Consider the following 26,991-nt stretch of genomic DNA (forward strand, 5'->3'; position numbering starts at 1 on the left):
TGAATCACTAAATTCTACTCCAGAAAGCAACATTACTGTCTATCTTAACTAACTTGAATTTAAACAAAATATCATGGAAAAAAATAGTTACATCATGACTAAGTAGGTTTATCCCAGAAATACAAGATTGGTTTAATATTAAACACTCAATTAATGTAATTCACTGTGTTAACACACTAAAAAAAAAAAAACCATATGATAATTTCAAAAGGTGCACAAAGATTATTTGACAAAAGCCCACATCTACTTCCAATAAACCTCTCAGCAAACTAGAATGGAAGGGTACTTCCTCAACCTGATAAGGAGAATCTATTGCAGCTAACATCATACTTAATGATAAAAAACTGAATGTTTTCCCTCTTAAGATCAGGAAACCACCAAGGACCCCCACTCTTATCACTTCAATTAAAAAATCAATTGTATTTATAAACACTAGAAATGTACAACACAAAAGAAAAATTAGGTTTAATTATTATATGTTCTTCAAAATTGCTTTCCCATGGTGTACATGATTTGTATAATTTCCTCTCCTTGAATGTGGGGGTGATTGTCAAAATGATAGTGATGGATTTCACCTCTCATGTTTAGTTACATTTATGGCAAAAGGAAATTAACAGATGTAATTAAGATACCAAATCAGATTATCTTGAATTAATCAAAATGGGGATTATCTGGGTGGATGTGACTTAACTGGGCAGAAGGTCTTAAAAATGTTATCAGAGTAAATTTCTCCTGCTCACCTGAAAGATGAAAATTTCCATGAGCTCAAAAGTTTCAAGGGACTGAAGTCTGCCCCAACCTGCATGAACCTGGAAGAGCACCAGAGCTTCAGATGGGAATGCAGTCCTGGCTGATCCACACATTGTAGTCATAAGAGCCCTAAGCAGTAGATAAAATCAAGTCATGCCTATTCTCCACGCCCATGGAGACTGAGATAATAACTGGATATTGTTTAAGACACTAAGTTTGGCTGATTTATTTGTAAGCAATAAAAAAGTACAGATACTATTCATAATAGCATCAAAATATGAAATAATTGCAGATAAATCTGACAAAAGATGTGAAAGATCTATACAATGAAAGTTTCAAAACATCACTGAGAGAAATTAGGCCTAAAGAGAGAAAGATGGAAGACTTAATGTTAAGACCTCAATCCCTCTCCAAGTTGATCTATTTCAATTCAATCCCAATTATTATCATAACAGCCCTGTTTGAAGAAATAAACTGATTCTAAATTTTATTCCTTTTTTAAAAATTGTGTTTCAGTTAGCAAACATATAGTACATCATTAGTTTTTGATGTAGCGTTCAATGATTCATTAGTTGCATATAACACCCGGTGTTCATCACCATATGTGTCCTCCATAATACCTATCATCACCTGATTACCCTGTCTCCCACCCCATCCCTTCTATAATCTTCATATGGAAATGCAAAAGACCTAGAATAACCAAAACAATTTTGAAAAATAATAATAAAGTTGAAGCAGTAACACTTCAAGTATACAAGACCTACTATACAGCTACAACAATCAAGATATTGTAATGTTGACTTAAAGATTGTCAAATAGCTCAGTAAAACAAAACAGAGAGTCCAGAAATAGACTCCCATATATATGTATAACATTTTCAACAATGGTGCAACGGAAGTTTAGAAAGAATATTCCTTTCTGCAATTCGTGCTGGAACAACTGGATATCCATATGCAAAACAAACAAAAAGAAAAACTTTGATCTACACTTCATACCATATTAAAAAGTAACTTAAAATGATTCATAGATATAAACATGAAACCAAAAGCTATAAAAACAGAAGAAAACACAATAGTGAACTTTTGTGACCTTGGGTTTGGCAAGATTTTTTTCAATTTTTTTTTGTTGTTTTGTTTTGCTTAAATTCAAGTTAATTCACATATAGTGTATTATTACTTTCAGTGTAGAATTTAGTGATTCATTAGTTACATATAGCACCCAGAGCCCATCACATCAAAGACCTTCCTTAATGCCCATCAACCAATTATTCCATAGCCCCACCGCCCTCCAGCAACAAGCAAGATTTTTTTAATTATGGCACTGAAAATACAATTCATAAAAGTATAAATTGATTAATTAGACTTTACCAATTTTAAAAACATCTGCTCTTCAAGGGACAATGAAGAGAACTTAAAGATAAGGCACAAACTAGGAGGAAGTTTTTTAAATAATATATATGACAATGAACTTGCATCAGAATTTTAAAAAATCTCTCAAAATTCAACAATAAGGAAATAATGCAATTCTTAAAAATCAAAGTATTCAAACAGACACACCAAAGAAGATATAGAAATGGCAAATAAGCACATGAAAAGATAATCAATATCATTAGTCATTAGGGAAATGCAATAAAGCCACAATGAGATACCATTACATATCTATTAAAATTATTAAATTGCTAAAATTAAACATATTGACTATGCCAGTTTTTTTTCTAGGTTATGGAAGAATTAGGACTGTAATATATTGCTGGTGGAATGAGAAATGATACAACCACTTTGGAAAATTATTTAGTATTTAAATGTATAAGTACCCATTTAACTAGCTACTTAATTTCTTTTTAAAAATTTTTAAAATTTCTTTTCAGTTTATGCACCACACCCAGTGTTCCATGCAATACATAGCCCCCATAATAACCACCATCAGGCTCACCCAACCTCCCATCCCCTTCCCCTCTAAAACCCTCAGTTTGTTTCTCAGAGTCCACAGTCTCTCACGGTTCATCTCCCCCTCCAAATTCCCCCAACTCACTTCTCCTCTCCATCTCCCAATGTCCTCCATGTTATACTCCTTATGCTCCACAAGTAAGTGAAACCATATGATAATTGATTCTGTTTGACTTATTTCACTCAGAATAATCTCTTCCAGTCCCATCCATGTTGATACAAAAGTTGAGTATCATCCTTTCTGATGGAGGCATAATACTCCGTAGTGTATACGGACCATATCTTCTTTATCATTCATCCATTGAAGGGCATCTTGGCTCTTTCCACAGTTTCACGACTGTGTCCATTGCTGCTATGAACATTGGGATACAGATGGCCCTTCTTTTCACTGCATCTGTATCTTTGGGGTAAATACCTAGTAGTGCAATTGCAGGGTCATAGGGAAGCTCTATTTTTAATTTCTTAAGGGATCTCAACACTGTTTTCTATAGCACTGCCCCTACTTGCATTCCTACCGACAGTGTAAGAGGGTTCCCCTTTTCTGCATCTTCTCCAAAACATGTTGTTTCCTATCTTGTTAATTTTGGCCATTCTAACTAGTGTAAGGTGGTATCTCAATGTGGTTTTTTTTTTAATTTTTAATTTTTTAAATTTATTTTCAGTGCACCAGAATTCATTGTTTATGCACCACACCCAGTGCTCCATGCAATACATGCCCTCCATAATACCCACCACCAGGCTCACCCAACCTCCCACCCCCAGTCCCTTCAAAACCCTCAGATTGTTTTTCAGAGTCCATAGTCTCTTACAGTTTGTTTCCCTCTCCAATTTCCCCCAACTCAATGTGGTTTTGATTTGAATCTCCCTGATGACTAATGATGATGAACATTTTTTCATGTGTCTGTTAGCCATTTATATGTCCTCTTTGGAGAAGTGTCTGTTCATGTCTTCTGCCCATTTTTTGACATGATTATCTGTTTTGTGTGTGTTTAGTTTGAGGAGTTCTTTCTAGATCTTGGATACCAGCCCTTTGTCTTTACTGTCATTTGCAAATATCTTCTCCCATTTCTTTGTTTTGTTGACTGTTTTCTTTGCTGTGCAGAAGCTTTTGATCTTGATGCCATTTAATTTCTATGTATTTGCTCAAGAGAAAGTAAACATATGTCCGTACAACATTTGTACATATTTCATAATATTTTGTACATATTCATTGTATATATTCATAATATTTTCATAATTATGTTTTATAATATCAAAACACTCCAAGTGTTCAGCAACAGGTAAATAGATAAACAAACTATAATATATCTACACAATGGACTACTAGTCATCAGTAAAAATAATAAACTAATGAAACATACTGCAATATAGATGAATCTTAAAATAATTATGCTGGATGAAAGAAGCTAGATGAATAAAAGTATACACTGCATTATATAAAGTTCTAAGGAATAAAAAATAAATGAAGAACACATTTAGCACCCAGATCTTCAATTATAATATCATTTTCCAACAAATTACTGATCCTAGGACTAGGGCAAGAAATAGACAAGATGAGTCTGGAACATCTTGAAATGGTAGAAAATAAGAAAACACTAACAAACACACACACACACACACACACACACACACACACACACACAAACACACACACACACAAACTCCCAATGCCAAAAGCTGCAACCTATGCAACAAAACAAAGCAATATTGAATTATAATCCAAAGTATAAAATAAATGCCCATAAGCCCATACTGATATAAGTAAAATGCCAAGAAATTTTTCTATCAGAAAAATTCCAAATAAATAATGTATATATTCCACCCTAAAGGAGGAAAAGCATAATACCCTACTCCCTGATTTCCCTTTGAAGAGCTCAGTACGGAAAGAGAAGAAAAAAAAAAGAGTGTTCAGTGGAGAAACCTGAAAAGTACTGCTTCAGCCAGGTGATTAGGGTTAACATCAATAATATTAAGTCTGGTTGACAATATGTACCATTTAACCAATGTGATATTTACTGTTGTGATTTTCCTCCTCAAACCCATAAGCCTAGTCTAGTCATGAGGAAAACATAAAATTCTAATAAAAGGATATCCTGCAATAATGCTTACCAGACTCCTAGGACTGTTCACATCATTAAAAAAAAAAAAAAAAAAAAAAGGATAGTCTGAAAAAACTGCAACAGCCAAGAGGTGCCTAAGGAGACATGGCAACAGTGTAATGTGGTATCCTGGATAAAACACTGGAAAGAAAAGAACATTAGAAACTAAGAAAATCATAATAAACTATGTATGTATGTATGTTAATATTAATGTGTCAATATTAGTTCATTAATTGTAATAAATATACCATATTAATATAAGATGTTAATAGGAGAAACTACACAGAAGATATAGAGGAACTTTCCAAACTGTCTGCTTAATTTTGCTATAAATCTTGCACTGTTCTAAAAAGAAAAGGCTATCAGTTAAAAAAAAAATTAAAGGAGACAGTCCTAAATAATATATGTAGTATAATTTAACTTGTTTAATAAATCAGATATGAATTTTTTAAAAAACCTAATGTATGGTGACAGTAAGCAGATTAATGGTTGCCTGGGGACAGATGGTGAATGACAGAGATGGGAGAAGATAGGAAAGAGCAGCAGGAAGGGATTAAAAAGTGGTGTGAAGAAACTTCTGGTGTAAAAGGGTATATCTGTCATTTTGTTTGTGGTGAAAATGTTTCAAAAGTACATAAATATGTCAAAACTTCACAAAATGAACATTTTAAATACATGCAGCTTATTGCATGACAACTATACTTTAATAAAGCTTTTTCCCCCAAAGTATAAACAAACAAACTTCCAAATTTGAATTCTCTTCTCCAAAAATAGTCTTCAAGAATATTTGGAGATAGCCCTCTTACATCTGAATTTAACCAGTAAATTTTGTTTAACTCAAAAATTCATATATTTGAGAATTCCTGTACCAACAATGCTAATCACCCAGCACTAAATTTCATGACATAATGATGATTTAGGAAGCACTGGCATCTTTATCATTATTTTCCTACCTCAAGATTTTAAATCTTATGGAAACAACCTAGTCAGTCTGTTAGCTTGAGGGAATTTTTATAATCAATCAAAACTGAGCCAAATACAGTTTGCCATTTAAAATGAAGCCTAGTGCCAATTTTATGGCTATAGCAATCTGAAGACCAAATTCCAAGCCATCAGCAATTTAAAAATCATACCCCTAAGGAGACTGATATTTTGTCACTTGGGTTCAAATCTGACTATGCTACTGTCTATAATTTTTGGCTATTCTATGTCTCAATTTTCTCAACTATGAAATGGAGATAATGTATCTACTTTATAGGACTGTTGAAGGATTAAATAAATTAACACATGTAAAGGTCTCAGAAGACTACCTGGTAGTGCTCTCCAGATTACGCAAATTCTACAGATTCTATGGCACTAACCATCAGGGAAATATATATTAAAACCACAATGAGATACCACTACACACACACCATGAAGGCTATAATAAAAAAGACAAAAAAGTGTTGCCAAGAATGTGGAGAAACTGGAACCGTCATACACTCCTGGTGGGCATATAAAATGTACAGTCTCTTTGGAAAACAGCCTGGCAGTTCTTCAGAGGGTGAAACCTAGAGTTACCATATAACCCAGCAATTCTACTCCTAGGTATGTCCAAGAGAAATGAAAATATATGTTTGTACAAAAACTTATACATGAATGTTCATAAGAGCATTATTCATAATAACCTAAAGTAGAAACAGCCCAAATGTCCAACAACCAGTAAATGGATAAATAAAATGCAATATGGCCATACAATGAAATATTATTTAGAAAGGAATGAAGTACTGATACATGCTACAACATGGTTGAACCTTGAAAACCCTATGCTAAGTGAAAGAAGCCATCAAAAAAAGACCAAATACAATATGAGTCCATTTATATGTCATGAAATTCCCAGAATAGGTAAATTCACAGAGAAGGAAAGTGACTGTGGCTAGCTGCTGGTAGATTTAGGGTGGGAAGATTGAGGAGTGACTATTAATGGGTATGAGGTTTATTTTGGACGTGGGTCTTGGGGTCAGCAGAGATTGTTAGTTTATGATTCTGTACCTCAAATATATTTCAATACTCTCCCCCTCTCTACAATATATTATAAAATAAGAGGTCATCTACTTAAAAAATAAACCTCAAAGGTAATTATGTTTAAGAATAAATATGTTGAAGGGAGAAAATACTATTCATCGTCTGTATTGAGGGATTTATGATGTAGCACAGAATATAAGCTGGAGCTAAGGGAAAGTTTCCTTAAAGTTTATTTAATAAACTTTCCTTAAAGTTCTATTTAATAAAAGTTGGAATAAATTCCTTAGACAAATCAAAGGAGGACACACAATATCTAAATTTCCACTCCCAAATGTCTCTGCCACATTGAAGACTGTTGCAGAGGAGTAGGGCATCTTGGTTGGATTAAAGAAATCTGAAAGCGCTCATTTTCATGGACGTTATAACAGAGTCTCTTTTATATTATTTAGGATCATCCTTCAGATATTCATTGAATAACATAGTCAAGTATCTTTCTCGATGTTAAATCTTTACAAAACTGAAATCCTGAAAGAATCCCTTCGCTTTTCCAGTTAGATTGAGCATGATTCTTAATTCGTAGTACAATATCTTAATATGTTTACGAAGTTCCATCCCTCAGCACCTGCCATTCAGGGTGGAATTCAGACTAGCGGGTGGGGATACCAACTCCAGAATTTCAGATCAGGTGCGTCATCCGTGTAGGGAGGGGCTTTGGGCGGGGCATTCCAAAAGGGAGGAGGCGTCACTAGAAAGCTGTGGGGCCAGTCTACAGCTGTCATTACTCGAGTTAAGCTTTGTATTCTTTGTATTCGATGATATGGTGTGTAAGCGACATTCTCAATGCCAACTAGTTTCACTCGGCACTTAAGTGAAATATGTAAGTACAGTTTCATTCTGAGCTACCGAGAAACGTGAGAGCTCCAGGGATGATTGTCGCCCGCTATTTATTGGGAGCAGGCAGAAACCCGACTGTTATTGAGAATGGGGTGTAGCGAGAAGTCCAAGTAGTTCCAGGGTTTTAATGAGAAGGGAAGTGGAACGCAGTCAGGGATTGGGAGCTACAAGACAAGCTCCGCTTGGAAGCCGGAGAAAAAGTCCGGAGAGAGAGCCGCGTATATAATTGCTTTCGAAGCCTCTGCCACTCGAGTGCTGGAATTGTGAGTATTCTGCGCCTCGGGTCCTGGGACTGAAGTCGGAGAACTCTCCCAGCTAGACGAGACAACCTTCTCCTGCTCTCCCCACCTGACTCAGGGACTAAACTGCCGCCCTTCCCCTGACCACCAGATGGAGGGCAAAGGCAGTAGCTGACCAGCGCCGCCCCATTCCGACCCGGGAGGTGGATATCCCCCACCCCGCCCCACCGAGAACAGCCAAATTCAATTATAATTTTCTCCTCCCGCTTCTCCTAGATTTCCCATACCCCCTCCTCCTTCCCCTAACCCTCCTCCTTCGAGACAGGGGAGGAGAAAAGGGGAGCTCAGGTCGTCATGACAGAGCCTAAGGCAAAGGATTCCCAGGCTCCTCACTTGGCTGGCAGCGCGCCCTCCCCAACACGGGTCGCGTTGGCTCTGTCGGGACTCCGGGACGCTGGCTCCTACAAGGAGAGTCAGACCTCGGACGCCTCGCCTGTAGTTTCGGCCATACCCATCTGCTTGGACGGGCTGTTCTTCCCTCAGCCCAGCCAGGGACAGGACCCGGACCGGAAGACGCAGGATCAGCAGCCGCTGTCAGACGCGAAGGCGGCGCCTACCAGAGTTGAAGCCGCAAGCGGTGCAGGAGCTGGCAACTCTAGAACCCCAGAAAAAGACAGAGGGCTGCTGGACAGTGTCTTGGACACGCTACTGGAGCCCTCAGGCCCGGGGCAGAGCCACGCCAGCCCTCGTGCCTGTGAGTCCACTAGCCCTTGGTGCCTGTTTAGCTCCGAGCTTCCCGAAGACCCCCGGGTTGCCCCCACCACCCAGGGGGTGTTATCCCCGCTCATGAGCCGGCCAGAGAGCAAGGCTGGCGACAGCTCCGGGACGGCAACTTCCCATAAAGTGCTGCCCAGGGGCCTGTCACCGTCCCGGCAGCTGTTGACTCTGACCTCTGGGAGTCATCCTTGGCGGGGGGCCGCAGTGAAACCAGCCCCGCAGCCGGCTGTGGTGGACGTAGAGGAGGAGGATGGCTTTGAGTCCGAGGGCTCCGTGGGTCCACCTCTGAAAGGCAAATCCCGGCCTCTGGGAGGCACGGCAGCTGCAGGAGGAGCTGCTGCCACCTCTCCTGGGGTGGCCTCAGGAGGAGTCACCCTGATCCCTAAGGAAGATTCCCGCTTCTTGGCTCCTAAGGTCTCCCTGACCGAGCAGGAGGCGCTAGCGGCGCCCGGGGGTTCCCCGCTGGCCACCACGATGATGGATTTTATACACGTGCCCATTCTGCCCCTCAACTCGGCCTTCCTGGCCGCCCGCACCCGGCAACTGCTGGAAGGGGAGAACTATGACGGCGGGGCTGCGGCTGTCAGCACCTTTGCCCCGCCGCGGGGCTCGCCCTCGGGTTCGTCCACACAGGTTGCTGCCGGCGACTTCTCCGACTGTGCATACCCACCCGACGCGGAGCCCAAGGTGGATGGGTTCCCGCTTTACGGCGACTTCCAGCCGCCTGCCCTGAAGATCAAGGAGGAAGAGGAAGGCACCGAGGCAGCTGCGCACTCTCAGCGGCAGTACCTGGTGACCGGTCCTAATCCCGCCGTCTTCCCGGATTTGCAGCTGGCTCTGCAGCAGCTACCTCCCCGAGCTCCATCCTCCAGACCCGGGGAAGCGGCGGTGACGGCGGCCGCGCCCGCCAGTGTCTCTGTCTCCTCGGTGTCCTCGTCCGGGTCGACCCTGGAGTGCATCTTGTATAAAGCCGAGGGCACGCCGCCGCAGCAGGACCCGTTTGCTCCGCCGCCCTGCAAGGCGCCAGGCGCAGGCGCGTGCCTGCTGCCCCGGGACAGTGCCTCCACCTCGGCTTCGGCTATCGCCGCGGGGGTGGCCCCTGCGCTCTACCCGCAGCTCAGCCTCAACGGGCTCCCGCAGCTCGGTTACCAGGCCGCCGTGCTCAAAGAGGGCTTGCCGCAGGTCTACCAGCCTTATCTCAACTACCTGAGGTGAGGGCCCAGGGCGGGGCGCGGGGAGCCCTATGCGTCTCGCGAATAGCGGTCCAGCCAGTTCATCGCCATCAGCTCCTGGCCCTCAGGGTCCTGCTCACTCGAATGGCCTCAAGAGGATGCGTGGTCGGGGCGGGGCACAGGGTAGTTTGGTTTCCTTTATCTTCTCTCAGCTCCTTACTATTTTAGGGATACAAAGCGGGCGCATAATATGCCGTTTTTGGAGCGTGCCTCCTCAAAAATATTTTCTAAACTTTTCAAATCTGCGAGATTTCGAGACAAAACTAGCCCTGATTTAAAACGTGCAGCGTCACTCTAGGTGAGCTGTAGCCCAGTGGAGCGGAAAAAGCGCGGCGAGTTGGGAGCTTTATAAAATGGTTATTTTCTTAGGACATTTACTGGGAGTGTCTTTCTTGGAGAAGAGACTTTAAGGCACGGATCCTCCGGGAGGGGTGGTACTTGTTACATGGTCGCTTAGCCAGAACTGAAAGCATAACTTCACGGGTTGGGACATTTAATGGCTCAATTTTCATACGTATCTCAAGGCTAAAGTTATGTGTAATATGTTTACGTTATGAATTTAAACACCAATATTGTTTCGGATTCGCTACTTTTTTTTTTTTTTTTGCTTTTAGACAATATTTTATTCTTTCATTCATCCACATGCTGATGCTCTGCATAAACAGGAGGGGCAAAAGGAATGTGAGCAAATACAATTAAAGAAAAGTGGCAAGAAATCAGAATTCTCATTCTGTCCCTTGACATGTCCACCTTTATCACTTTGCTGTCATCCTTCAGCTTTTGGATCCTCTCCCGTCTCCTGTACCTTTATTCAGAATTTTTTTTTCTTCCTGAATAATGAATTTCAAACACTGGTACACTTATGGAAGCTACAACTTTTTTCACATAGGTTTTCAAAAACATTTTGATTTACATACTGTAGTAGCGGAATTTCTAAGAATGTTCACTTTAGAATCTTATTGCTGTGAATGAGCAAAATAGTGTCAATATACTGAACAATTCTTTAACGCGGCAAACACATAAACTTGTGTGAGTAAACAATCATTAAGGGTTGTGTTAAAAACTCAAAACAAAAACATTGCTAAGTACCATTCAACCTTAAAACCATGTTTATAGTTACCCAGGCTACAGGAAGGAAATAACATTTCATTTGTCAAAGTAAATTTATTATTCTATATAAGAAGTTTTGTAGAAAGATTTTTTTTTAAATAAAACCCATGGACCTTTGCTTTCCTAAACATAAAATTATATATTATTCTTTTATGTTGGTGCTGCTGATGACTGATTAATAATTTGCAGATGTGGTGAATCCAGGAACAGTACAGGAAGTTTAATTTGCATGTCTTTCAAGGGTGTGTGTACACAGTTCTATTTGAAAATTCCCTTTCACTCTGTCAATTCTGTTAAGAAACTAGTGGTGCACCTAAAAATAAATGGAGTTCTTTGTTTTGCATTTCAAGGCCGGATTCAGATGCCAGCCAGAGCCCACAGTACAGCTTCGAGTCCTTACCTCAGAAGATTTGTTTAATCTGTGGGGATGAAGCATCGGGCTGTCATTATGGTGTCCTCACCTGTGGGAGCTGTAAGGTCTTCTTTAAAAGGGCAATGGAAGGTAGGCTCCTTTCTCCTGATCCTTTATTATTGGTTTAACTGTAAACTGAGATTATTATTTTTTAGATTTTAATTACCCCTTGCTTCTAAGAAATGGTGATATTTCTATATAACTTAAAATATATGACTATGGTTTTTTTTAAGATTTTATTTATTTATTTGACAGAGATCGCAAGTAGGCAGAGAGGCAGGCAGAGAGAGGGGAAAGCAGGCTCCCTGCTGAGCAGAGAGACCGATTCGGGGCTCAATCCCAGGACCCTGGGATCATGACCTGAGATGAAGGCAGAGGCTTTAACCCACTGAGCCACCCAGGTGCCCCTGGCTAGCACTTTTAATATTAGACTCAAGTTGTACTAATCTTGGGGCAATGCTGCTATTGTTCATTACCTATTTAGCTTTAAAGAAACAACTTCACTGTAATTGTATTTTTATATTTCTATTATATGTGATATCTACTAAATTTAAAATTTTGATCAAAAGAAAAATTGTAAAAGTCATTGAAATTATGTATATGTACTTATTTGTGTGTGCATATATATGTGTGTTGCAGTTACAAATTTTCTACACAATTTTGTCTTTTCTCTACATTCATATGTATGTAATATTTAAATAATGGTAATTTTAAACAAATTTTTAAAATCTCTTTTTGTTTGGTATATTTTTATAAGGTGATAGGAATAAACAGTTCAAAGCAAATGAAAAATTTGAGTACAATAACAATTTCTGAAGAAGTATTTTACTATAAAACCTTTATATTTTTAAATGATCTAAATGACCTCTTTATCTAATGATAACTATCTAATGATTTTGAATTGACTTACATAATGTATTTTGGACTTGAACTGAGCTGAAATGAGCTTAGGGTTCCCTCTGGGGTGCAGAGATCACACTTAGACAAAGAACCAAAAATCTGATTACCTGCTTTTTTGTTTCCTGTTTGTGAGTTTTGTTTCTGTTTTTGTTTTTTAATTTCAAGAACCTTCTATTTAAAAGTAGGAAAGGAAGGAATGAGCAATTTTTACCTTAAGGGAACTTTCAAAGGAGTTTGATGTACGTATTTAATATACACCAAAAGAATATGACCTATAAGACATTCTAAATTCACTATTCTTGTAGCTGCCTAAAAGGTGATTCTTTACAACTATTATACCTTTTTGGTAAAAATGATTCCCAACCAGTTATTAGTAATATTTGTAATAATTCTACTTAAACTAATTCTTCTTAAAGAATACCTGTTTTGTATTTATCTAGAATATGATTTTTCCACAAAGGAATATATATTAAATATGCACATATATATTAAAATATGCATATAAATATATTATATATCATATATATTATAATTAATGTATATGATATATAATATATAATGTATGTAATATAATATATTACAAATATAATATATTACAAATACATATTTGTATTTTTGTATTATATTACAAATATATATTTGTGTATATAAAAGAGGCTACATGAGAAAATGGGACACAACTGATAATGGCCCTAACTTTCCTATTGACATTATTTAGTCGTAGTTACAAGTAGGCATTCTTTGTGTGGAAGAGTAGATTCTCCAGCACATAATTGGAGTTACTATTTCCATGTAACTTTATGTCTGGTTTTTTGAACATTCCTTTTGACATTAATAGGATTCCCTTCATTTTTACAGCCTCCTTAGGGTAGTCTAATTTTTATAAGTGGATGATTCCTGTAGAATCCCCTGCTTGAAAGCCAGTTTTTTTCTAGCCCAGCTCCATCTCTTTATAGGTAAGCATGTCCCAAAGACATAAATTTGAATTTCCAAAGAGCACCCAACTAGTTAGTAACTAATTCTTAATCACCATAGGTTAGATACTCTTTCATTGCAATGTTCATAAATCAGAGAGGGTGGGGCACACGTAGATATTTGATGAATGCTACTTAATTTTCAGAAGTTACTTCAAACTGTGTGTATAGAACCAAGAACACCCTAACTAAAATACAAATGTTTTTATAGTATTAAAATAGTATCCAGAACCACATAAAATGTCTTCCCAAATGTACTCTTGGAAAGCATTTGTAGGACCACTACTGTTGGCATGATTCTGTTTTAGTCTTGAGTAGTAGATATGAAGTACCTTTACTTGGCAATATTTATAAAGGAACTCAAGGTAGAGGTTTATAAGTCATTCATGAAATTAAAGCAAGATTACAAAAACTGTATGAGGAATTTCATTCATTCAGCATTTTTTTTTAATTTAAAACTTTTTTAAGATTTTATTTGACACAGAAAGAGAGAGAGAGAGCAAGCACACAGGAGGAGCAGCAGGCAGGGGAGAAGCAGGCTCCTCACTGAGCAAGGAGACTGATGAGGGGCTCCAATGCAGAGCTTGATCCCAGGACCTTGGGATCATGACCTGAGCCAAAGGCAGCCATTTAACCAACTGTGCCACCCAGGTGCCCCTATTTAGCACTTATTTTATACCTCTTATATTTAGATCTGTGACAAAGATATTCTTCCCTTGATTTCACTTCTCTTTGCCTTAGAAATAAGATGAGGATAACAATAGCTACCCCTCAGGGTTGTTATAAAGATTAAGTGAGTTAACACATGCAAAGTTTTGAAACAAATGCCTAGCATATTGTCAGTTTCAATGGTGTCACTTCAGTCAAGGAACTTATGATAGTGCTGAGCAGGTAATATATATGTAAGGCCTTTTTGCATATAAAATAAAGATTCTCAGTAAATGCTCAGATAGGTAAGCAAATCTGTAAAGTAGTTAGGATTTGTGTGGTTTGTGAATTAGTGTGTTTAGGCAGGGGGAAGTTAATGGAATGTGTATATTCTATAATGACAGGAGGAGACTTCATGGAAAATATGAATTTCATTTTGTTCCTAAAGGAAAAGTAAGATTATTGATCTCTGGGTATTGAGAAGGGCCTTTAAGTGTATATGTCCAAGGAGGAGTGAAAAGATTAAGATTTGACTAGGACTTGAAGAATTATATTTGGAAATCATTAAAATTAAAGGTTAGGAAGTTTAATTGCCAGTGTTTGAATGAGTTGGGATAAAATCAGTGATTTAAGACAAGAGAAGTTTTTGGGAATTTTCACGACTAAGAAAGATGAGTAGAAGGACTTTAACAGTTGGAGAGAAATAGGTGTGAAATCTAAAGTAGGGGTAGTTTAAGGTAGAACTATGTATGGATGCCAGTATGTTCAGAAGTTGAAAGTCAGTGGTCAAAAATATAGATATTTTGGGGGCACCTGGGTGGCTCAGTTGGTTAAAGCCTCTGCCTTCGACTCAGGTCATGATCCCAGGGTCCTGTGATGGAGCCCCACATCAGGCTCTCTGCTCAGCAGGGAGCCTGCTTCCTCCTCTCTCTCTGCCTGTCTCTCTGCCTACTTGTGATCTCTGTCTGTCAAATAAATAAATAAAAATCTTTAAAAATAAAAAATATATTTATATATAAATATTTTTACCAGGGATAATAATGATAATATCAGGGTGTCTGGGTGACTCAGTCAATTAAGTGTCTGCCTTCAGGATCCTGGGATCAAGTCCCATGCCTGGGTCCCTGCTCAGTGGGAAACCTGTTTCTCCCTCTTTCTCTACCACTCCTTCTGCTTGTGCTTGGCCTCTCTCTCTCTCTCTCTCTAATAAATAAATATAATCTTTTAAAAAATGATAATCACATTTTAGAGTACTTTCTACATACCAGTGACTAAATGTTTTATGGGGGTTTTAATTTCTTTAATCCTTATAATCTTTATAATCATTGTATTTTCAATTTACCAAGAAGGAAACTAAGAGCCAGAGATGTTAAATTGCCTTAATCACAGTTAAGAAGTGGTAGAGTGAGGATTCAAACCCAAGGAGTGTGATTCCAGAACCTGTGCAACATTTCTCTCAATTATACTACATTTCTCTTAAGAGGAAATTCTGTTTAAATTTCAAAGAAAAACAATAGTGGTTGAAAGAAAAAATGTGAGCCAAATGATAAAACATCTAGGAGGTAAAAGTGAATCCTAAAGGAAATTGCAAGATGAAGATTGAATAAAAGTGTGTGATATAAATTAATGGATGATACTAACTTCACTCTAGGACAACTATGAGAAAAAACAGTCAAGGACCAAGATCCAGTTTCTTTACTTCTCCAAGTTGAGAGTGAGAGACCATAAAGCCTGTAAATGAGTCACCCAGGTAAACTGGGTTTCTCTTGGTATGAGAGAAGAGAGAAGAGGCAGGAAAGAAAAGGATAGGTGAGGAGAGGGGAGGAGACAGGAAGGGAGGGGTCAGAAACCACTCAAAAAGTGAATGTTTGGGGTAGGAAGAGATGGCCTCTCTTAACCTAAGAAAATGAATTAGCCAAAAGCAATTGGTTGACTAGCCCTTTGTATTACTTTACTAAGACTTGGAATGAACCAGGAAGTGGTCAGGAATTGCCTTAATACCTTTCAAGGAGATGAAGTCATAATGACACAACCAGTTCTATAAATGCAGGCCATGACTTTGTAGTAAGAAGCAAAAATTATTTCTCATTGGCTTTTCTGTGTATGTACTGTGACTAGCTGGGGGCTATGAATATATACTAGATATCTAGCAAATTTTTTCTAAATCATCATAACTGATGATGCCAAGCTCTTATTCTTTGGATGCTTTTTACTGTAACACCATTTGTAGTGAATAAATCTGATGGAATATGGGTGGGGAAATATTATAATATAGTGGAACATTATTTAGAAGACACTTGTCTAAGTAAGTATTAATGGATTTGTGATTATACTACATTATTAGTTTCATTTTTATTCTAGGTATGTGGAGGTATAATTGACAAATAAAACTGTGAGATATTTAACATGAGGATTTGGTATATATGGTAAAAGGATTCCCCTATCAAGTTAATTAACACATTCATTGCCTCACTTACTTATCTTTTTTTTTTCTTTTTGGCAAGAATATTTAAATTTTACTCTCTTACCAAATTTTAGTCATATAATGCAATGTTTTCAACTAGTCACCATGTTATATATTATATCCTCAGACCTATTCATCTTAAAAGTTTGTACCCTTTTAGCAACCTCTCACTATTTCCCCTATTTCCCAGTCCCTGGTGACCATTTTCTACACCAAAGTATTTATTGAAAACTTTCTGTATGCTAAGCATTATGCTTGGTACTAGTTGAAAAAGCAGTAAAATGGAACTGCAGCCCTAGTGGAGTTTATAATGTAGTGTAGGCAAGAAACACTCTATCTATTGCATTTAAACAATGAATTATAGATGTGCTAAGTGAATAGTTTAAGCAATTCCTGGAAAACTAGAGAATTGACCCCTTTATCAGAAGCTGGGGGTGATAGGAAATACCTTTTAGATTTAGAGAGACACCATTATAAGTAGACCACAAAAGAAACTGGACAGAAATGAAATATTTTATGCATAAAATACTTCTTTCAAAAGTTGAATAGAGTTGGTGTCAGAGACTAAAAATGAAACTGATTTGGTAGCATATTCTCCCTGCTATGCCTTCCATAAGAGAAATAATGAACATTCAAATTCATTTAAATATATTATTTTAAGAGCAATTTTAGGTTTACAGCAAAATCAAGAGGGATGTATAGAGTTTTCCCATACACTTCTTGCCCAGACGTAACCTTCCCTATTATTAACATCCTCCATTAGGGTGGTACATTTTTTGTTACAATTGATGAATGTACTTCAATAATGAACACTAAATAATCACCCCAAATCCATAGTTTTCATTAAGGTTTGCTCTTGGTATTATACATTCTATGGGTTTGAATAAATATACAATAAAATGTATCCATAGTTATGGTATCATACAGAGTAGTTTCACTACCTTAAAAATCCTGTTTCATTTATTCATTCTTCTCTGCCCCCAAATCCCTGGCAATCAGTAATCTATTTACTCTTTCTGTAGTTTTGCCTTTTCCAGAATGCCATACAGTTTCACTTAGTTATATGCATTTAATTTTCCTCCATGTCTTTTCATGGCTTGATATCTCATTTCCTTTGAGTTCTGAATAATATACCACTGTCTGTATGTAGCACAGTTTATCCATTCACCTGCTGAAATATATTTTAGTTGCTTCCAAGTTTTTACAATTATGAAGAAAGCTGCTATAATGATCCACAAGCAGGTTTTTACGGAGACATACTTTTTTTTTTCCTTTGGGTAAATATCAAGGAGTTTGATTGCTACATTTTATAGATGTTTAATTTTGTAAGAGATCTTCAAAGTGTCTTCCAAAGTGACTATGCTATGTTGCATTCCCACCAGCAATGAATGAAAATTCTTGACACTCTGTGTCTTTGCTATCATTTGGTATTGTCTGTGTTCTGGATTTTGACCATTCTAATACGTGTATAGTAACATCTCATTGTTTTAATTTGCATTTCCCTGATGACATATGATGTGGAGCATATTTCTATGTACTTATTTGTCATCCATGTATCCTCGGTGAGAAGCCCATTAAGGTCCTTTACCTGTTTTTTAATCTGGTTATTTTCTTATTCTTGTGTTCTTATATATTCTTTATATATTTATTTATTAGATATGTCTTTTGCAAATATTTCCTCCCACTCTGTGTCTTTTTAGACAATGTCTTTTGCATAGCAAAAAAATTTACTTTTAATGAAATGCAGTTTCTCAGTTCTTTCATGAATCATGACTTTGATGTTGTATCTAAAGAATCATTAACGAAACTCAAAGTAATCTAGATTTGCTCCTATGTTATCTTTTAGGACCTTTATAATTTTGCATCTTATATTTAGGTCTGTGATTCATTTTGAGATAATGTTTATGAAGAGTGTAATGTCTGGGTTTATCTTTTTTTTTTTTTAAAGATTTTATTTATTTATTTGACAGACAGAGATCACAAGTAAGCAGAGAGGCAGGCAGAGAGAGAGGAGGAAGCAGACTCCCTGCTAAGGAGAGAGCCCGATATGGGGCTTGATCCCAGGACCCTGAGATCATGACCTGAGCCAAAGGCAGAGGCTTTAACCCACTGGGCCACCCAGGCACCCCTGACTGGGTTTAGATTCACTTTGTTGCATGTGGATGTCCAGTTGTTTCAAGACTATTTGTTGAAGAGATAGTTTTTGCTCCATTGTATTCGCTTTGCTGCTTTGACTAAATTTATGTGAGTCTATTTCTAGGGCTTTCTATTCTGTTACATTGATCTATTTGTCTGTTCTTTCACCAAGATTGCACTGTTTTGATTGCTATAGATTTATAGTAAGTCTTGAAGTCAGGTATGTCAGTCCTCCAACTTCAATATTGTGTTGAATATTCTGGGTCTTTTATGTCTACATATGAACTTTAAATTGTTTGTCAATAACCAGGAAATAATTTTCTGGGGTTTTAATTGAGATTGTATTAAATCTGTAGATCATATCGGGAAGAACTCATGTCTTGGCAATATTGAATCTTCCCATCCACAAGCATGGAATATTGCTCCATTTATTTAGTTATTTTATTTCATTACTTAGAGTTTTTAAAAGATTTTATTTATTTATTTGACAGAGAGAGAGAGAGAGAGAGCACAAGCAGGGGGAGTGGCAGGCAGGAGGAGAGGGAGAAGCAGGTTCTCCGCAGAGCAGGGAATCTGAAGCGGGACTCATTCCCAGGACTCTGAGATTGTAACCTGAGCCAAAGGTGGTTGCTTAACCAACTGAGCCACCCAGGCACCCCTCGTTAATTACAATTTTGTGATTTTCCTCCTATAGGTCTAGTACATATCTGGTTATATTTATACTTAAGTACTTCATTTTTGGAGTGCTAATATAAATGATAGTGTTTTAAATTTCAAATGCCATTTGTTCATTGTTAGTATATAAGAAAATGACTGACATTTATATATTGGCCTCATATCCTGCAGCTTTGCTATAGTTGCTTATTAGCTCCAGGAGTTGTTTTGTCAGTACCTTTGGGTTTTCTACATAGAAGATCACGTTACCTACAAAGATAGTTTTATTTCTTTCTTCCCAATGAGAATACCTTTTACTTCTTCTTTTTTTCTATTGCATTAGTAGGACTTCCACAACAGTGTTGAAAATGAGTGGTAAAGGGAGATACTCTTGTCTTGTTCCTGGTCTAATGGAAAAGCTTCTAGTTTCTCACCATTGGGTATGACATCAGTTGTAGGTTTTTTGTAGATTATTTTTGTCAAGTCAAGTAAGTTCACTTCTATTTCTAGTTCATGAGTGAGTACTGGATTTTGTCAAATGTTTTTTCTGCAACTATTGATATGACCATGTGATGTTGCTTTTTTAGCTTGTTGATGTGATACAACACATTAATTTTCAAACATTGAACCAATCTTATGAGCCTAAGATAAATCTCGATTGATCATGTTGTACACTTCTTTTCAACTTTTTTGGATTTGATTTGCAAGATTTTGTTGAGAATTTTTGCATCTATGTTCATGAGAAATATCAGTATGTAGTTTTCTGGTACTGTCTTTGGTTTTATATCAGGATAATGCTGGCCTCATAGAATGAATTAGGAAGCATTCCATCTGTTTCTATTTAAAAGATTGTGGTGAACTGGTATAATTTCTTCCATAAATGGTTGGCAGAATTCACCAGTGAACTCATCTGGCCATGGTGCTTTCTGTGTTGGAAAGTTATTAACTGTTGATTCAATTTCATTAACAGATATAGGCCTATTCAGAGTGTTTATGTCTTCTTGTGTGAGTTTTGGCAAATTGTTTATCTCAAGGCATTGGTCCATTTCATTTCAGTAATCAGATTTGTGGGCATAGAGTTGTTCATAGTATTCTTTTATTATCTTTTTAATGTCTATAGGGTCTGCAGTGATATCCCTTTTTCATTTTTGATATTAGTAATTTGTATTCTCTCTCTTCTTAATTAGCCTGGCTGGAGGCTTATATTGATTTTATTGATCATTTCAAAGAACCAGCTTTTTTTTTCTTTATTGACTTCTTGCTTTAAATGCCATTGATTTCTGACCTAATTTTTGTTATTTTTCTCTACTTTCAGTGCCTTAATTTGCTCTTCTTTTTTTTCATTTGCTAAGGTGAAAGCTTTGATGATTATAAATTTTTAATTTTTAAAATATACAGTTAATGCTATATTTATTTTTTTATTTTTTTAAGATTATATTTATTTATTTGAGAGAGATAGAAAGAGCATGAGAGGGGAGAAGGTCAGAGGGAGAAGCAGACTCCTCATGGAGCTGGGAATGCTATATTTATAAGTGCCATAAATTTCCCTGTAAGCACTACTTACACATAACTATATACCACAGACTTTGCTAATTTGTATTCTCATTTTATTTAGTTCAATTTTTTTTAATTTTTCAAGATTTTTTTCTTTGATTCATGTGTCAATTAAAATTATGTTGTAAAATCTCCATGTTTTATTTTCCAGTTGTCTTCCTTTTTTTTTTTTTAAGATTTTAATTATTTGGCACAGAGAGAGAGATCACAAGTAGGCAGAGAGGCAGGCAGAGAGAGAGTGGGAGGCAGGCTCCCTGCTGAGCAGAGAGCCCGATATGGGCCTCGATCCCAGGACCCTGAGATCATGACCTGAGCCGAAGGCAGAGGCTTAATCCACTGAGCCAGCCAGGTGTCCTCCAGTTGTCTTTCTGTTTAAAGTTCAATTTCATTGTGGTCTAAGAGCAGACATGGTATAATTTCTATTCTTCAAATTTGTTAAAGTGTGTTTTATGATCTAGAATGTGGTTTATCTTGGTGAATGTTCCATGTGGGTTTGCAAATGTGTAATCTGCTGCAATTGAATGTAGTTCATAGATATCCAGTTGAATGATGTTGTTGAGTTCAGCTGTGTCCTCATTGATTTTTCTGTGCCTGGTGGATTTTAAAATCCTGGTGGATTTTCTGTGCCTATCCATTTCTGATAGAGAGATGTTGAAGTGTCCAACTATAACAGTGGATTCATCTGTTTTTCCTTGCAGTTCTATTAGCTTTTGCTTCACAATATTTTAATGCTCTGTTTTTAGATCTTACACTTTAACGACTGTTATGACTTCTTGGAGAATCAACTCCTTTACCATTATGTAATGCTCCGTTTTACCAAAGAATTTTCCTTGTTTTGAAGCCTGCTCTAATTATACATTCAAATTTTCATGGACCAATTCATGAATTGTTTTCTCTGTCTTTAGAGCTCTATAATGTTTTCTCTGTATATTGTAGTCCACAGAATTATCAAATAATCTCTCCCAGCACAATTTCTTTGATTAAAATTTGGGGTCTTGAGAAGATAATTTGTCAATAATCTTATTTAATTTAATTTCTCTCCAGTAGAGTCTACCTTGTGGCAGTTTTTCTGTTATCCTAAAAATAAACATGAAGTAATTCACTGGGCTGAACTTCTAAACTTTATAAATAATAATAAATGTCCTTATTAATAAATACTTAAATAATTTATCTTTATGCTACAGTTCTCTCAGTTTAATATTTATCATGAGTGGTAAACTTGTTTTAAGCACAATTTTGCATTATAACCCACTAAAGTCTCCATTTTACCAAAAAAGAAGTAGTAGAAAGATTGCATTGGGGATCATCTGCTTAATATTTGCTTACTTAGGGTTGTCAAATTATTAATGCCTCTTCAGAACCTCCATCTTAACATTACTGCAAGAATCTGAAAGGGAAGACATTGGAATCAAGACATACATGCTAAAACTAACAGCTAGTGCTTCTTCTTCAGCCTTTGAGTTATTATACTTTAATTACTCAAATAACACAATAATACATTCTTTAAAAAGGAAAAACAGTACCAATTAAGGCTTAAGTCCTCTTTGATCAATAGCTCTAATCTGTTCCCTAGCATCCCTCTCTAACTCTATCTTAGTTTTTAACATGTATGTATGTGTATATAATGTTTTTTATATGTTCATATATAAAATTTATCCTATATGCAATAATCCTTCATCATTGTTTACATGCAACAATGACTTGAAGCTCTGTATGTTTATTTATAGTCCTGGCTTATTCTTTATTGAATAATATTTCATAGTATGAAAATCCCCTTGTTTATTTAATTCAATTAGCCAACATATAGTATATCATTAGTTTCAGATGTAGAATTCAGTTAATCATTAAGTTGCTTATAACACCGAGTGCTCATCACAGCACGTGCCCTCCTTAATGCCCATCACCCAATTACCCCATCCTCCCCACCAACCTCCCTCTAGCAACCCTCAGTTTGTTTTCTGTAGTTAAGAGTCTCTCATGGTTTGTCTTCCTCACTGACTTCTCTTTCAGTTTTCCCTCTCTTTCCCTATGATCCTCTGCCCTATTTCTTATATTCTACATATGAGTGAAATCATATGATAATTGTCTTTCTCTCACTGACTTATTTCACTCAGCATAACACCTTCCAGTGCCACTCATACTGATGTAAATGGTACAATTTCATCCTTTTTGATGGCTGAGTAATATTCCATTGTTCGCGCGTGCACGCGCGCATGCTCTCTCTCTCTCTACATACATACATACACACACGCACGCACGCACACACCATATTTTCTTTATCCATTCATCTGTTGATAGATATCTGGGCTCTTTCCACAGGTTAGCTATTGTGGACATTGCTGCTCTAAACATTGGGGTGCAGGTGCCCCTTCAGATCACTACATTTGTATATGGGGTAAATACCTAGTAGCGCAATTACTGAGTCATAGGGTAGCTCTAATTGTAACATCTTGAGGAACCTCCATACTGTTTTCCAAAGTGGCTGTACCAGCTTGCAATATGAAAATGCTTTTATTAATGCATCACTCTCATACCATAACTTGAGTAAGCTTTTTTTGTGTTTGCCTCCTTGAATACATGCCTTGCTCCTTTTCCCAGAATATAATTATTTTTATCCAGCTCTAAGTGAACTACATGATTAGCTTCCTTCATGCTGCTAAAATGATTTAAATCATTAATTTAATTAATGTGTTGATACTTACTACATTTAAAAATTGTTTGTGCTAGAACTAGAAAGATGAATATGTACATAATCCCCATATTTGACATATCCAAAATCAGGAAGTAGAGAAAACAAAACAGAAACACTGTTGTGTAGTTAGTAAACATGAGAATACTTCAACTCTAGTTATGGCAGAACCATGGATGACACATCATAGTATTCATCTAGACTACTCTGGAATAATTGCAGTTTGTTCCACTAACATATCCTGATGTTGTGTAAGAGGCTTATTCATTTAAAAACACTTAACTACTCTTGACCATGACCCAGGCACTGTTCTAAGTGCTTTACTATATTAAGTCATTTAATCCTTCTAAGAGTCTTATGAGATAGACATACTCTTATTATCTGTATTTCACAGATGAGTAGGTCACTACAAATTATAAGGGTCAAGTTTCAAACCCAGGGAATCTGACTGCAACTTCTGTGTTTTGTGTTCTTTGGTGCTCTCTCTCCAGAATGTTTCATATTTGAATAGATGTTAATTATTTGATAGTTCTTCAGACAAAAACATGATATCTTCCAGGAGATTGTTTTTCAAATTGTACTCCTCAACTCAGTCCCATTCCTTTTGCAAATCAGAACAGTTTTGCTTTTGTATGTTTATTTGTTTTTTTCTTCCACTTAAAATTTTATTTGAACAAAGGATTCTCTGCCAACATTTTCTTTTAAGAATTATTTCATCATAACAGGAAGCTGTTAGGCCTCAAACAAGTGCTTATTCAGGTACTTGAGTAATCCTAAACAGTTCTTTGATTTTAAATGCTGATACCTTTTTGATATCTGTGCAAATGTAGGATGAACACTTGGTCAAGATTTCAAATCCAGTTGTTTAACATTTGAACACAATATGAATGTTATTTTCCAAAATTACATCTGAGTTATAGAACTCTATCTTTGTCAGCAAAACAAAGTAACTCCGTGGACTCTTTTAACAATCACTTCTTTAAAGGACTGATTGAAATAATTGATATTTAAGACAGTGATTCTAACTATTTACTTCACTGGATTTTAAAATTTATCCTCATTTAGAATTTTAGAAAGATACCTATTGATTTTCTATATCTACCTAATTTGGAAAGGGTAAACACAATATCCTTCTTGTTGTTGGATGGCCCTCATATAATAACTGACATAGTGCATATTTCACATAATTTGTCAGCCTATTGTGTTTTCCTTTTTAACTCCTACAAGGTAAAGAAGTAAATTTTCATACTGATTTTGTAATGTAAATAACTTAGGCTTTTGGTTCTCAACTGCTGCTACAGCCTTTGGTGTTATATACTTTATATAAAATCTTAAGGAATCTTATTTTTTTGTAGCATAGTACTCAATAGTAATCATTTCTTCAGAAAAAAAATACTTTCAATATTATTTTCTCTTCTGTGACAAAGTGATTTATAAGATTGAATAAACAAGCGGTGAGTATGGACTGGAGTAAATTCCTTTGAAAATGCCATGAAAGCAATCACTCCAGAAAAGAACACAAAAGTGTTCTATAAAATTACAAGGTGTTTTTTGGACCCTTTTTGTTTATAACAGCTGTTATTACAATTCTTGCTTTAAAAATCATGCATTCTCAGTAGTTCATCTAACATGTTATCTTCCCCATAAAAACATTCATTGTTTTTGTCTCTCTAATTAATATGATTTTTTTTAACCCTCAAGATCCAAACCACATTTAGATTTTATTACCTGTGTTATAATTATGGGGTTTTCTTACCTCCCTGATAGAATCTAAAATTCTATGAATTTAGGCATTATAGCTTATTTATCTTTTGTAACCTTCTGCAGAACCCAATAGGGTAGTAAAAGTTCAGGAAGAATAAATAATAATAATTGTTTCATAAATATTTATTGTAATTTTCAGGGCTGCTACATTGCAAAACCACAGTGGGCACCATGTTCAATACAGTCTATAAATTTGTATCTTAAAACATGTCCAAAATTTCTAAGCTAAAATCTTTTGGGCCAGATGTGTTTCAGAATTCAGAATTATATAGACATTTTAAAAAAGATGATCTTGAATAAAACTTTATAATGAAACATTAATATTTATACAGCAAAATGTATGAACACAGCCAATAAAATGTGAGTTTGGGCTGGTTCTGCTGCCAAATGAAGTCAGTTCAAGTGAAGTCTCATTGACAAATAACTACAACAAAACTTTTGTTAGCAAGTCTTTTTGTATATTAAAATTGTGAACGAGGAATTATTAACCTCTGTCCATTTCTGGCTTTATCTAATCAGTCCGGATTCCTTAATTCATGATGCCGGGTAACCTCAAGCTTTATCCTTAATTATTCTTCTGAAAATGTCATTCTTTGTTGGTCCCTTTTAACTTCCTAGGGTACTTGAATGTCAAAACTGGTCCCTTTTAACTTCCTAGGATACTTAAAGGTCAAAACCGGCCACTAGACCTCACTAGGGAGCAGAGGCGAGCTCAGACTGTGCAGAGCTGGTGGGGAGGGAAATCAGGCACTAGGTTGATGTGTAATAGCAGCCTCCTCAGGAAATTCTTGTTTGAAGAATAAAGCATATCCTCATATTGTATCCTGTCAGTGAGCAGTTTGGTGTGTATTTTTTCAGCTACTTTTCTTTACATAGTAATATCAAATGGATGAAATTATTTTAATCCAAATGATATTATAGCTTGCTTTTTTCACAAAATCCTATATTTTAGATATCTTTTGACATCTGTAATATAAACAGCTTTTTTCAAATGTCACAGAGTATCTCACTATTAGGATATGTCATAATTTATTAATATCTTATTCACAGACACTTGTTTGGGCTATTCTCAGTTTCACAAATAATGTAGTAATAAATACCCACCTAGAGGTATTGCTACATGTTTCTAGAGTTTAGGGTTTGTTTTTTTTTAAGATTTTATTTATTTGTCTGAGGGACAGAGAGAGACAGAGAGCAAGAGCATAATCAAGGTGAGGGAGAAACAGGCTCCACGCTGAGCAAGGAGCCCCATGCGGGACTTGATTCCAGGACTCTGGGATCATGACCCTAGCTGAAGGCAAACACTTAACCAACTGAGCCGCCCAAGTGTCCCTAGAGTTTAGTTTTTGTTTTTTGTTCTTGGGTTTTTGAGAGGTAGTTTCTAGAAATGGAATTGTTGGGCTAAGTAATGAATGCTTTAAATAGATAACACCAAATTGTCCTCCAGTTCTCAAATGGTCATTATTCATGTTTTATCAACCTGATTGCCAGAATGACTATTATTGTTTTAATCAGTAATAATTATTGTGCATTGAACATTTTTCATACTTCTGTAGACAATTTTATGAATTGTCTTCATATTTTTTGTTCATTTTTTCTTTGTCTTTTTTTCTTAGTGGTTTGTAAGAATATTTTACATATTAGTAATGACATTCTTTTGACTTATAATGTGTTACAAATACTTTTCCAATTTGTCCTTTGACTTTTTTGTCTTAAAAAATAAGTTTAGAAATTTGTTTATATAG

The 26,991-nt window shown here is 36.5% G+C and overlaps 1 protein-coding gene across 1 annotated transcript in view; it reads left to right on the forward strand.

Annotated features, from left to right (window-relative positions):
* Positions 1-8,286: 8,286 nt before the first annotated feature.
* Positions 8,287-26,991, forward strand: part of PGR (progesterone receptor) — a 97,774-nt gene continuing 79,069 nt past the window's right edge. Inside the window, exons 1-2 of the mRNA XM_032853570.1 lie at positions 8,287-9,920; positions 11,402-11,553. Coding sequence (XP_032709461.1) covers positions 8,287-9,920; positions 11,402-11,553 — 1,786 coding nt within the window. The remainder of the gene's footprint in view (positions 9,921-11,401; positions 11,554-26,991) is intronic.

This window comes from Lontra canadensis, unplaced genomic scaffold (genome assembly GCF_010015895.1).
Source record: "Lontra canadensis isolate GAN:19392208 unplaced genomic scaffold, GSC_riverotter_1.0 scaffold7, whole genome shotgun sequence".
Classification (NCBI taxonomy): domain Eukaryota; kingdom Metazoa; phylum Chordata; class Mammalia; order Carnivora; family Mustelidae; genus Lontra; species Lontra canadensis.